This window comes from Aedes aegypti, chromosome 3 (assembly GCF_002204515.2).
Source record: "Aedes aegypti strain LVP_AGWG chromosome 3, AaegL5.0 Primary Assembly, whole genome shotgun sequence".
Classification (NCBI taxonomy): Eukaryota; Metazoa; Arthropoda; class Insecta; order Diptera; family Culicidae; genus Aedes; species Aedes aegypti.
The window spans coordinates 181,304,498-181,319,718 of record NC_035109.1 but is presented as its reverse complement, the minus strand read 5'-3'; the positions used below and the strand labels follow the sequence as shown (position 1 = coordinate 181,319,718).

The 15,221-nt window shown below is 36.6% G+C and overlaps 1 protein-coding gene across 1 annotated transcript in view; it reads right to left on the bottom strand.

Annotated features, from left to right (window-relative positions):
- Positions 1–14,690, bottom strand: part of LOC110678974 — an 80,833-nt gene extending 66,143 nt beyond the window's left edge. Inside the window, exon 1 of the mRNA XM_021852723.1 lies at positions 13,661–14,690. Coding sequence (XP_021708415.1) covers positions 13,661–13,733 — 73 coding nt within the window. The 5' untranslated portion in view covers positions 13,734–14,690. The remainder of the gene's footprint in view (positions 1–13,660) is intronic.
- Between the last annotated feature and the right edge of the window lie 531 nt (positions 14,691–15,221).

Here is a 15,221-nt window from a genome sequence, read left to right as displayed (position 1 = left end):
TAATCTCTTAATTCATCTTGTAGCATCAGACAATATCTGATTTATTACAAATAATTGACAATACGGCAACTTGAGGATGTTTCCGAGGACACTGCTGCAGTTACAGCATAATGCTCATCTTGTACATCCCTTATCAAGACATCAAATTCATATAGCCTAATCCCCAAATCAGAAAGTTGAATTCGATTTTATTCTATTTTCGCTTTCGAGTTGGTAAAAGCTCCGCCGAACTTGTTCAGCTCCTCGTTACCTGTGTCACAAACAGGCTTGGGAACTGTGACCACTATTTACCACAGTTCATCGATTCTGCCAGTCAACAAAACACAAAGCAGCAGCAGCATGAATACCATCAGGCGTTGCGCTACCAACGGTTCACACACTGCTTGAATGTTTTTGTCTCCCCACTGTGATCGTTTTCGGGCAGCCATCTCGAGGTGAATGATTGAAAAATATGTTAAATAATTCCATCGCTAATATTTCGCTTGTGCAAGAGCATAATCATTTCGTTGCGATACATATAAACAAGTTCAACTTCATGCTGCCTTTATCGAGCAAAAATCCAAAACCCCTAAAAACGGAAAAATCGTGTCACCACTGTGCTCGAGTCATTTCGCATTCGGGTTTGAAAAAACGTTGAGAAGAAGAAGATTACAGTTTTGAAGAGCCGTGACATTTTTTTATTTTGAGCGGTCATGGTTTGCTTTGGATTTTGATGGTCGTGTAGAAAAATGTGAATGTCGAGGTGGTAAATGTTCGCTACAGTACATTTCCCATCCCTGGTCACAAAACTCTTGAACATTAAGCTGCTGCAAATCCAGCGTTCAGCGTGAAATCGCTCAAGATTTCTAAATTGACTCGCGCTTTCAGAATTGGTTCTGAAGGAATCGGTGCGCTAACGCAAGATTCATACTAGATGGCTGAAGAAAATCGTCCAAAACTGATTGTTGAAGCGCCCATCGTCATCGCTACCGCAAACCTCATCGGGCCAGGAGAATTTCAACCTGTGCGCCGTCAAAATGTGTCCGTGTTACTCGAATTTAACAATTCAATTTATCCTTTTCAAAGCAAATGTGTTCTAAAGAGTTAATTGTGTAATATTTCCTAATGTGTTTACCACATACTTGCTATAAACTCTTAATTCTTCTGTTAGTATCATACACTACCTGATTTGTTATGAATAATTGACAATTGCCAATAGGGGCCTTCCTTAGCCGAGTGGTTAGAATCCGCGACTACAAAGCAAAGCCATGCTTAAGGTGTCTGAGTTCGATGCCCTATCGGTCCAGTATCTTTTCGTAATTGGAATTTATTTGACTTCTCTGGGCACAGAGTATCATCGTACCTGCCACACGATGTACGAATGCGAAAATGTCAACTTTGGCAAAGAGAGCTCTCAATTAATAACTGTGGAAGTGCTCATTGAACACTAAGCTGAGAAGCAGGCTCTGTCCCAGTGAGGACGTTATGACAAGAAGAAGAAGAATTGACAAAACGGCAAATTGAAATTTACGGTTGACGATATCGATGACTGGGGCACTGTCCCGAACGGAGAGTTCCTCACTGTTCTTAAATTCACAAATCATTACATTCTGAAGCTAAAGGAAGGTTGCAATTACGACAATTAACTTAAGTTCAAATGCTTTCAAACAAAATGACAGATCTCCCTCAAAACCATAACGCAATTGAATACTCACAATCACAGCACCTTCGAAATCATCATCAATCAAAAGCCTGCAGAAAAATATCAAGTTATTTTCGGAGCAACAATTTTCCAGATATCAAAAATTCATTTTTCACTGATATTTTAGAAAAAAAAATATTTTAAATTTAATTGGAACTTATATGAGTAGAGTTTTCAGTTTTAAAGTACGTCCTGACGGAAGTACTAATGTAGTATTATTGAGTAAAATATCCTACGGCTTCATAGAGTTGCTGATTTGGTCCCAACATCACATTAAAAGCACAATAGAAAAACAAATGCTTTATATCCAGAATGCCTTTCAAAGCACAATGACAATCATCAAAGTTGGGAACACTGCTATAATGAAATCGAATTTATTTTCCATGTATTGTTTTCATAATGGGTTGTTTTGAGATTACCCATCAAAATATTTAGAAAAATATGCTTACAATTTGCAGTAGATCGATAAATATGCGTACAAGATTTTTCAATAAAACGACCATGAAGAGACAATTTTATACATTAGAATGTGGTTACGACTAGCTCTTTTTCATACAAATATAGTTTCTTTAGTAATCTAAACCAATTTGATTTTTACTTTACTTTTTTCCTGGGAGTAAAAGAATGGTGTTTACGCAAATTTGGCCATAAAGGATTAATCATTAGAATGACCAGAGAATGGTGGAATATTATTGATTTTTTTTAAAAGCGTTAACTTTAGTAGAATGATAAAGGATACCAACATACAATTTGATTTTTGTTATGCGTAAAACAATGGTTAACTTTGACAAACAGTTTTTCTTAGGAGTCCCTGGAAAAAAAATAGTTCTTCAACTAAAAGCATTTTGTAAGATTTTATTTTTTCATAGCATTGTTGAATAATAATTGAACGATGTACAGAAACCCGATTTTGATTTTACCAATAAATCAAAAAGATATAACAAAAACGTAGTTCCACTTTATAAAATGAACAGTCCTTATCATCTATCATCAAACATCATATCATCTGCAAAAACTACCGCACTGTTACAGTCCGACCCACAATTGATCAAAGTTGTGTTCATAGTAGTCCTACGACAACCCTGCGGGGGGACCTGGTGTAGGGGTTAGAACACACGCCTCTCACGCCGAGGACCTGGGATCGAATCCCATCCCCGAGATAGTCACTAAAAATTTTTCAGTGACGTCTTCCTTCGGAAGGGATGTAAAGCCGTTGGTCCCGAGATGAACTAGCCCAGGGCTAAAAATCTCGTTAATAAAGATAGAAAAAAACAACCCCGCGGTAATGTAGCAAACATTACCCACCCCAATTTTTTTTATTTATTAAGTAGTCAAGATACATAAGTGTTAGTGTTTGAAAATAATTTTGGAAATAAGAATATTTTTTAACGTATTTCAGGTGAAAAAAATGGATTTTTTTTCACTATAATCGTATGAAAAATTGCAGATTCCTATAGCGCTGCGCTGCCCATAACAGCATATTTGTTGCATTCGACATTCTTGACAATTTATAGTTAATACCGGGGAGTGTCATCAAATGATACAAACTTTCGATCAACTTACTAAAACCTGTGAGAATGTTCTAGAAAATTAAAAAAAAAATGCCAAGTTGTTTTGTCACATTGGTAATTGTAACCGCATAACAGTCAAATTGAGATTATACATGATCCTCGTAATGTACTAACTATGAAATTACTTTCAAAATTATTTTTTGACTTTTCACCCAACATGCGATATGAGTTGTACAAAATTTCAGCCTCAAAAAACCACTTTTGAGAATTTAGCAATATATTGAAATTTTGGTTTCCTCCCATACTGCCGTTATACGCATAATTGTCCCATGTTAGTTTTCGTCATTTTTGAGTATTTTTTTTAGCCTAAAAGCTTTTGTTAGTCTATATTATTAGAAAACAATTTTAAAAAGTATACTTTGTTTTAAGACTATGAAAAGCATAGCAAGTCAATTTTTCCCACTGTTGAATTTCTACGCATAACTTTCTCGCTACTGAATTTCTATGCATATCTGTCCCACTATGTATTTCTCTAACCTATCTGCTTAATTGATAGGTTTTGTTAGGCTGTATGAAATTGTTTTAATATCATTTTACTTTACTTTGGCTTTACATCCCATATAGAACATTACCTGTTGCACATCATAAAGAACACTACGGTACTGTACAGGGGATAGGCAAATTGATTGAGATAGGCGAAATTTTGCCTAAATTCAAATACTCATAAATTATCTTTTTTTAAATATGATGAAATTGGATGTATTTGAAAGCATTCAACGCCAAATTTGATAGAGTTTTAGTAGTTTACTTAGCCATGCATATTGGTCACTGGACATTGATATCAAATGAATCTTGATGTTAAAACATTCAAAAATATTCAAAATGTGAAAGATTTCGTGAAAACAGATATGGCCAAATAGGGAACCACAGCCATAACTGATATACTTTCCCTAAATCACATTTCTTTTGTCACTTGTATTTTTGTGCGGTATGAAGTATTGATGTTGACGATTTACCTACTAGGAATCTATGACAAAAGGTCGAAGGACAAAAGGTCGAATGACAAAAGGTCGAATGACAGAAGGTCGAATGGAGAAAAGGTCGAAGGGACAAAAGGTCGAATGGACAAAAGGTCAAATGACAAAAAAGGTCAAATGGACGAAAGGTCGAATGGACAAAAGGTCGAATGACAAAAAAGGTCGAATGGACAACAATTTAGGAAGAACAAAAGGCTATACTCTAGATAAAAAAGCAAGTTATCATAAGCGCTACAGCTTAAATAGACGCGAAGAAAACGCGCATATTTCCAGAAAGACCTTACTGAGGGAGGTTCAATTTTAGCTGGTCAACGATCTTTTCGGGGTGAAATTTTGTAAGACTGAAAAGGTCGTAGTGCATCCAGAGTTACTGTGTACGTGCTGCAGCGTTATGTGCAAGAGCCACATTCCTTTCATGCTCACCCGTGCACTTTACATTTTGAGACCTATGTTGGTGTTCCTTGCTTTTTTTAGGGTAATTCCTCAATGCGTCTCATGCGCTTCGTCACATACGTTGCTCAAAAACAGCACAATAATTGATGTGAAGACAAAATTTTAAAACGAGAATCGAAATTGTAACTTCCGGATCGCGCGTCTTCGAGCGTACCATGTAGACCATCTAGACACCTGTATAATAAGGTAAAAAAGCTGTAGAGACTCATCGTTACTGAGCAGTTGGTTTACAACTTGGATACCGATGGCGAGCGTAGCACCGAGCAGCGCATGTGTTGAATCTACCCTAGCGCGCGCTTTCAGAATTTTTGTGAACCTAGCGCAGCACACTACGATTATTATGCGTTGAAAAGCGGTTTAGTTGGAGACTCGTTAGTTCATTTTTGTTCTCCTGGTAATTATGTACCGTTTTGACTCATATTCCGAACACTTAAGGCCAACAGTGACCTCAAATGCATCTGATAGGCATAAATTAGCTGATATTTGGAAAAATTTCAATTTATTCGCTAAGTCTAACTGTTAGTTGTTGGGTGTGCCGATAAAATTATTTATTTTAGCTTATTTAGTATTGTTTTTACGTTCAAGTATGGAACACCATTTTGATTCAAATGCCGAACACTGTGCTCATTCTGTCTCATATTCCGAACACCTTGATTCAAATTCCGAACAGCACGAATAAATCGTATTCAAATGAATAATTTCGCAAATAGATTTATCTGAGCTAGTTCTACTGGTCTCAAACTAGAGAATCATCACTACTCCAGAGGTATAATATAGATTTGAAGACGTTAAAATTGAATTGCAATTGACTGCCTTTTCCTCTTAATTTGATGACATATTTCAGCGAAACATTTCAGCCACATCGCCATACAAAAACCGAGTGTTCGGAATTTGAGACAAAACGGTAACTCTAAGTGCATCGAGGTGCATGGCACTCGTGCCGCCATGAGTTGACTGCAGAGCAGAGGGTTTGCTCTGCGGAGGCTGGTTCCCTGTAACAATGTTCAAGACGGCTAGGAGAAGCAGTTTGCCTTGGCTTTTTCTTCTGCATATGATAAAGTGTTGCATCGGTTCGGGTTGCAGATCATCTCCTAATAAAAAGCATGATGCACAAATGCAAAAATGATCAAATTATCAGAAAAACTCTCAGTGAATGCTAGTGTAGCTGAGAAGCAGACTCTACCCTAGTTGGGACCTAATTCCAGAAAGAGGATGATTATTTTTCCCTGATGCTAATTTAAATCAGTCGAAACCAACAGTCAGATAAAACTCTAATGCATAGCCCTAAAACAGCAAAACTTCAAAAGAAGGAAAATCCTTTGTTAGAAATGCAATTGAAATGCTTATAAACTCTGTAAAGCATGAAGAACAACCTATATTTATCAGAAGGCAACATTTCAATTAAAAAAAATACAGGCAAGATGTAAAAGTGAAATCTATGAAGAACACTCGATTATAACGAAGGAATAACCGTCGGATACAAGTGTCTACAACAGTATAAAACCACTATAATGTATAACTCCAAAAGAACAGCCAATGTTTTAAAAAAGGACAAATCTCTATTGAAAATGTATCAAATAAAAAGCTAATAATAACCCAAGCAACCAAAAGTTCAGATGAAAGGGCATGTTTTGGCTTAAGCAGCTTACTTTTTAAGTAATTAACCGAACTTCAGTTCACATAAAGTTCCTTTAACTTGCTTAAATAGAATGATGTTTACCATAAAGTATGGGCGAGGTTCGACTCGAATTTGTTCGGAACTTTCTAGTTGTTGATAAGTTTATGAGTTACTTTTTCGAGAATCCAGTTCTGTTAGTATTCGTTATGTTGTCTTATTCAGCAATATAGTTTCATAGGAACTCAAATTCTACTAGAAGTGAACTTTTGAGTTCACTGCTTAAGTAAAATCCGAACTATTGGTTGCTTGGGAATAACTTCATGCTTTGGAGTATCAAAATAATAACAACCGACATTCAGAAAATGAATCTTTTGTTTGGAAAATAATAGCATTCAGTAATACAAGCGATAGTTCTGAAGAACAGCTATTATCTAAAAGAAGGAAAAACTTCAGATGAGAAGGGAGAAATTTGTGATTTAAATGTTAGCAACTGAATGTACGATAATCCTTTCAACGGTACAATTTGGACCCTTCGTCCATTCGACCTTTTGTCCATCCACGCTTGGCACATTGTTTTCATTATTAGGGCATTAGCTTGCTGTAAAAATATTGGCCCAAAGTAATCCTTATGGATCAATGGGGTGACGGTATCACATTTTAAGATTTTGGAATGTGATGCTTCCGGAAGCATTTCTAGAACCACCGACTGCTAGATTTGTGTTGATATTTGCGAAGCAAATGTGACTCAGGAAAATGTTGAGCCAATGTGAATGAAACATATATTTTCATTTTATAGTTTGTAAGAACAAATTAATATACAGTATGGCCCATAAAAAATGCGAAAATTGTCATATCATGTATTATGGTAGTTTTAACAAAGGAAATGTGGATGATACAAAAAAAATCATTACTAGTATTCTTTATTCTATTTAGACTCAATATTTCGCTTTGGACATGATTTTTATCTGTTACTTTCACCTTACCAGAGAGGAATTTGAAGCATTTTTTTTCCTGTTCGGAACATAAACCCCTGCGACCAATATTTGATCTATTGTAGTATATCCCGTGTCCTTTGTATAGTGCATGTCGTGTTACTTTGTCACTATCTGGAAGCATACCTTAAAATTTTATCATGCGGACGTCGAGTTCAATATCTGTGTGATGAAAGCTTCTTAAATATCAACGATGGCGTGAGAAACTACACAAGCCTTGTCTCTAGCATACGCCCATATCAAATGATCGAATTGGTTCATACCTGGGTAATTGGAGACTTAAACATATTTTCGAAAAAAAAACGGCTCATTTTGGAGAGCTTTGATTGAACCTTCATATAAGTGTGATAAGCGGCTCCGTTTTGCTCAAAACCTATGAGCTAGTATTAATATAAGTTGTCTCTAACCGAGGGAACAAATTTCATTCTCAAAAATCTGTTATAGGCCTCCGTATTTATTTTTTATTCCACTTTAACAAAAAACAAAGACATATCAAACCTATAAGACGCAAGTGCCCTCAAAACTATGACCCTGGTAAAATATTTTATTGTGATTATGAAAAACACGTTGTCTAAGAACTCCTCCATCCTCTGATACCAAACAAGCTAAAATTTCCATCAATAAAGTGTGATTTTTTAAGGTAGAAAGTTTTTCACCAGAGTATATGACAATTAGACGCTGTTTCTAGCTTTGGGCGGACAAAATCTTTGAACTTAATTGCATTATTGCATTATTTAGGACAGTAAGAAAAATATGTCAAAAATTTTCCTAGATAGCGAAGTTGTGTCAGAATATACTACAATAATAAGAAATTACATTCACTATCAAAAACAATGAAAATAACGCATGTGGATGCTATATTTACGTTCAAACAATTTTCGCATTTTTTTATGGGCATAAATAATAAAGTTTAAATTGAGAGTATTTTGGTTAGAATGATTTTGAAAAAGGCTCTTTTGGTTTCAGGAACTACTTCACGAAGCGTAGAAACTAGCTTGTTTTTCTTTCTGCGTCAATTCCACGGGAGACTTTTGCCAGGAAAGACTTCGCTCGAAATTAAAAGTATTGGTGGTAATCAACTTTTGCTGTTTTTTTATAAAGGGTACCGGTGCCATTAGAGGACTACCTAAGTCATAAAAAATCATAACAAAATAACGAAAGGGCTGAACAGATATCTTTTGGCGTTACCAGAAAGATTTCAACCTCTACTTTATGGGAAAAATATAAAAAGAGTGATAAAACTATTCTTTTAACGCTTGAGCCACCATTGGTACACGTGTTCCAGTAGTTGCGCTAGTGCTCTATTAGTAGACGTTCGGGAGAGATACAAGGAATTTTAAACAAAATGGTAAATTTTTACAATGGTTTAACATTTTTGCCTCGGAACAGCAACTAATAACATTCGAATGAAGCATAAAGATCATCTCTGGGACTTTTCTTCATTTTTATACACCCATTTTTAAAACTGCTTCCAACCGTTGATCCACTACTGGAACACGACGGCTACTATTGGTGCAAGGGAGCTGATTTTTTACGTAAACTTTATTATTTATATGTCTTTTTGATATAATAAAAAGCTGAAATTTGGCAAATCAACTAAACTAGAGGTGATCTATCCACCAAAAATAACACATGTCGTTTTTATCGAAAAATGTACGTTTTATTCCTCAGTCCAATCTACTGGTACATTACAAACATTGATACCTACACCCTACCAATAAACCAACTCAATACCATTCAAGAACAGGAACAAGATCGATAAATAAAGCGGGAAACGCATGCATAAATCGATGTGTTATTTACGTAACCATGGCAACGAGGGATATTTTTGTTACAAGTGGAAAATACCCCCAAATAGCCGTAGCGGTTAACGCGCAGCTATTCAGCAAGACCAAGCTGAGGGTCGTGGGTTCGAATCCCACTGGTCGAGGATCTTTTCGGGTTGGAAATTTTCTCGACTTCCCAAGGCATAGAGTATCTTCGTACCTGCCACACGATATACGCATGCAAAAATGATCATTGGCATAGTAAGCTCTTAGTTAATAACTGTGGAAGTGCTCATAAGAACAGCTCATAAACAGCTGAGAAGCAGGCTCTGTCCCAGTGGAGACGTAACGCCAGAAAAAGAAGAAGAAGTGGAAAATCCGCAACCAGACTTAACCCTCTAATACCCAACCCCGCCTTCAGACGGGGTACACTTTGGAATTTTGTGTATTTTTTCGTAGCTCGGAAATCAAAATGATTTTATTTTTGGCTTAAACCTTGACTCATAACACGCATACAAGAAAAGTTTTTTATAAATTTTTATTATTGCCAAAAATCAGTAACTAGAAGAGGCTTCAAGAAAAAAATGAAAAAGGGTTGGGATGTTCAAAATTAAAAATTATTAAAATCAAAAACCAAAATCCATGAATTTGCGAATAAAAATAAATCATTGCCCAAAACGTGTTTATAACGATTTTAGATAACTAAAAATGATATTTAGATCGAAAATAAAAATTTGGGTATTAGATGGTAAAAAGGTTACTCAGAGAGTTAAGGCCCAAACGCAATGATAGCGAAACGGCAACAAAACCGGTTCGCCAAAATGAATCGCAACATTTGCCTGTCAATCAATGAAAGTGAACCAACACTGAGTCGACAAGTGTGTTATAGTTCATGCTGGCGAACAGGTTCCGCTTTCCGTTGCCGTTTGGCTATCATTACGTTTGGGGCTTTAAGGGATGCCGCACCACCGACGACACACTAAAACCATCTCATGCACTGTAAGTGTTGTAAAGAATGCACAGACATTACCCTTGGCCTCAACCCATTTTCTCTTGAGTGAATTTGGAACCACTCAAACGTAAAAATAGTGGATTCACTCGATCCATATTCGCACTTTTCTCCTTCTTACATACGACTTTTCCCATAATTTTGCATTCAAGCTCCTTTCTAACCACAATTATATACATGCCCTCATACAGCTCCACTTTGCTAAATGCCACATGAGCCTTCGTATGGACCCTCAACATAGGCTTTACAATACAGATCTTCCACATTCGATATGAAATTCAAGTCAAAGCTACCATCAAAAGCAGTGTGCTTAATCAAAATCGGTCTGCTACAGTTAGTGGGATTCTTATACGTTGAAATTCCCACAAAACTCGGTACCTCTCGTATGTCCAGGCATAACCGTCTCACTTTTAATTTCATACCAAATTCATAATGTTTCGCTTAAGCCAACTCATGACTCTTAGAAACACACATTTCTTCATATTATTGTGAAGATATTTTTCAAATTTATTTTAACCTCCATCTCCGTATTAATTGTGCAAATATCTTAAATCGCATTTTTCCCGGTTTCATATTTTGGAACTTGGGACAATTATGCGTACAACGGCAGCATACTACCTTGAAATGCACCCTTGGTGTTCTGCATGTGTGATAACGATCAAATGTTCGCAAACCGAAGTCATAATTTTTGGAAGATCTTAAAGCTTTAATTCCGAGGTTCGACTCTAAGCTTGCAATTCTTGATCCGGAAGTTTATCTGGCATGGTTTGGGCGAAAATTAATGCCGTGGATGTGTTCCGATTAACGTTAATCGCAACATGTTACAATATCCGACAAACGCTTTGTCCCGCGACAAACAGTGCATCAGATGTTCCATATATCTTAACAAAGCGCGCGTAATGAGGTATTGCGATCATGCTTTTGCAAGAACAACGGCCCTCTTAGACCATTCAAATACTGTGTTGTTAGTCGCTAGAGACGATATTTTCCATCCTTGGCAAAGAGTTCAACCTGCTAACGATTTACCAAGTCCTAACTTTTCTTTTCACTTTCGTGTTTTGTCCATGTGTACGTATTGAGCAATAAGGATTATGCTATAAAACTTTCAGTACAAAATACTACTCGCATAAAGTATAGAATCGATTATCCGAGTTTCGGCAACATCCATTTTAAATATTGCTATATGAAACCCCGAATTACGGTACCGTAATTCGGGGTGTAGTTGATCAGTGGGGAGAAGTTGATCATTCCCGTACCCACATGTATAACCTGCCAAGAGGGCTATTATCCGTTTTCGATTATCACAAGTTATGTCATATCGTATTACCTGATAGCTACTCTTGATGTTTCCAAATTCGGTTCGTCGTTCAAGATAGTTATATCATGGAAAAACAGATTTTTAAGGAAATGTTCGATGAACCATTGAAAGCTTCTACCCCAAACATTCGACTATTGCCAAGGCTATATAATGACACCATTTAAATAAACTGATTCGTACATTCCATATTTGTTCTGTGAACCCAGTTTCATATTTGCATTGAGGATAAAAATTTTCGGTGATAAAAATGTTCTTTTTGTGAGCGAGTTGCTAATTTCAAAAGGAAATCGCATACCTTTAGGCGTTTTATTTGGTGTATTCTGGATTTCACAACATTCAATTCTAAAATTGACCGATTTATCAACAAGTTGTAAGATTTTTGAGACTTGATTTGGGATCAGTGATCCCAAATTTAGTAAAAAGCATGTCTCTTTATTTTAGGAAACGTGTCACAGTAATTGATCAACTTCACCCCGGAATCGAAAATTCCATTTTTTGATTTCTAAAAAATGTTTTTGTTATTATGATAACAATTCGTAAAAAATTCGTTTGTATAATTCGATAAACATCCAACCAGTACAGGTTTTAAAAATATTTGGGTAAGAATACATGCATCTTACTACGAATTATAAAACAGAATCGCTCAAAAGTGATCAACTTCACCCCATTTTACGGTACCGTAATTTCGGGTAAAATTAATCATCACCACCGGAGACCAAAAGTTGCTGTTTTAGTGATTCTAGAAAAAAGCTTTTCGAGGGGTGTTGCAATCAGTGTTGTAAGCAATCACGGTAGTTGACACGTTTTCGCTGATATTCGGCAGCGCTTCCATTAAACATTCGCAACACGAGCGATCAAACGAATGTCAAAAAGAAAAATGTCAATTGAATGCCAATTGAAGACTTCTTCCTCTTAATCAAGAATTCCTCTCAGTATTGAGGTAGGTTCATGCTCAGGATTTTATGAATTCTATCCTCCCTCTCGTTAGTTTCAGTAAGAATGTATCTAGTCAATATGACCTTTTCACAACATTTTTTTTCAAAAGCTTGGTAAAAAAGCGAGTATCAACACATTTTTGACGAAGCTCTCCACCCGATGGTAAATAATTAATTCGCTGGAATTGTCGAATAATTTCAGATACATATTAAAAATTACATTGCTGCGTCAAAAATTTGCCTTATCATTATGAGGAAGAAGATTATCTGAACTAGAATGAGATAAGAACCGTTTTAAACGAATATATATAATGAGTATATAAAAATCAAATTACGAAAAGCACATCACAACATTGAAATGAAAATCCAACAAACGCAAAAGATTGCCTACTAAGTCCAAACTATAAAATATGTTGGCAAAAAATACAAAATTGCAATTTTATAGCTATTGTAAAAAGCTGGATTGGGGGACATGTCAGGTTTTGTACCAAAACTAGACATGCGACGGCTCATTTTTCCTGGTTTTCGCAGCACCTGACCCATCTCACATAATAATGAATGGATGGCCAGTAGGGCAATTCAAAATTTCAAAATGTTCGAAAATTTAACCTCCCATACCTTCTTTACTCTCCTTACCATAAAACTAGTGTTCTGTGAAATTTTCAGCTTTCTAGGTGGTGATTTAAGGGTGGCTCAAAGACCTACATATGGAAATAACTATGGAGAAATTGAGGAAAATGTTCCAAACACTTTAGTACTAGAATGTTAGTGCGAACTTATCATCCCATAAAGAAAACTCATTATTCAAACCATAATAAAGAAATTTGCTGAAGACACCAATTCAATCCGACGGATAAGAGCAGATATATTCATGAGTTTGTTTGTCATTATTTTGCTTCATATTAGATTATGGTCCGGCAAACCTCTACAATCTTTAACATAAACAATCTTATCTTAAACAAAATTATCTCAAAAAAGATTCGTTCCTTCAGCAACGTCCTTCATTAAGGCTTCCGCTGAGTTTCCGCTATGTGATGAAAATTTTGTACATACATTACAGAACTAACGTGTGTGGAATATTTTTCAAAATTTATCCATAGTAATTTCCACCTTGAAATCACTACCTAGAAAGCTGGAAGTTTCACACAACATTGGTTGCGTTCTTACAGAAGCTCGAACAGTTCGCGCGTATATTAAACGAATTTTTTCGAGTGAATGTTCGAAAGACTTTAGAAATACTTTGTTGGAATAGTGATGGAGGGATATTGTACAGTAGGTTATCTTTGTTCTGATAAATTATGTTCAAAAATTAGACTGTTAATGACATTCGAAAATCTTACCCAAATCATCGCCGGCCCCATGCTGCATGATGATCAGTAATCCAAAAACGATGTTGATAATCCTTTGCTCCATTTTTCACGTCACGCTCTGTATTGCTCCGAAAATAAAGCCATCATAACCGCCGCAGTTAATCCTATGGTAATGAACAACGTCACATACGTACAGCGGTGGTGTTTTAAATTCTTTTATTAATCATCACAACCATTTCCATTCAAGCCTTTTTTTTGCACTTGCGCCACTATTATTCGGGTTAATAATTTATTTGGCCAACAGGCTGAACCCACTCATTTAAAACGCAGGAAAGCTATGTATCACTGGCTAGTGCTTTCATTTCGCAGCCATTATTTTCATAAACTTTATATCACTGTGAATCAATTTCCACCGGCCTTTGCGCTATTATGCGACCAGACTGCCACAAGAATGCCTTCATTAAATTTTTTATTGCAGTGCCCTCACTTCCACTCACGCTGTTCTTCATGCAGAGACCCTTGCCACACCGTGGGTGACATATTTCACCAACTGCAAATGATCCATTACCGCAATTTGTTGCCACAGTTTCACACTCACAAACACATCACCATTATCCTCCTGGAGAAAAGCACTAGTTCACGATACAACAGACAGCGTTGCATTCCTCCCGTATCTCCAACATCAAAAGCTCATCAATCACTTTGAACTTTGTCGTCAGCACTGCTTAACTAAAACACTATGCTCCTCCCGGACCGAACGACGAAGCGCGCTATTCAAGCGGAAATGGGGGGATAAAATTTCACTTCCCGCGCATAAAATGAGATAACGCGAAGAAAAGCACCTCCGAAACATAAAACGAAAGTAATAACAATGCTCTCCCTTAATCCTCGTCGCTTGAGATGGGAATTGGCGCCACTCTGAAGGATATCAAGAGTCACCCCCGAGAAGACAGGCCCCATATAGAACCATTCCCGATTACAACACTTCCCAAAAGCCTTGACCGCGCGATTATCCACCGAATCGTGTCAGATGATGATGCGCTTCCGCCGGAGTCTGTGATGTAACTGAATCACTGCTAGTCAGTATCTGGAACGCGAGATGAATCGTTGAGTCATATGGCAGAACCTTGTAAATGCCCCGGCAAAAGCTCGATTCGGGACTTTCGGTCTCGGAAAATGAGCTCCCGACGGAACTCAGAGAGCAAGGACATTTTCTCCCATGTGCGGGATACGCACAGTGGTTGGATATCAAACAAAAGGAGTTAGACCAAATTATTGATTTAGGCCGAATTTCATCAAAATTCAAATGCTTTGTAAAAGTGTAGGGTAACTGGGGGCAAGAATCGATTATTAAAAAAAATGATTATTTTTATTATTTCTGAAAAGAAATTTGAAAGTGGCGGCAACAAATCTTTCATAATTTATTATCTCGCCACAAAAGACATCGGTAACCGAGTGTGTAGCTCGTTGTTTTTAAGCAAATGAATGGATCATGTTGAAAACTATCACCAGTGGGAGATAGATGAGCATCTTCTCTTTATCGTAGCGTTGTTAAATAACGTGGGAATTCATTTATTTGCTCAGTAACAAC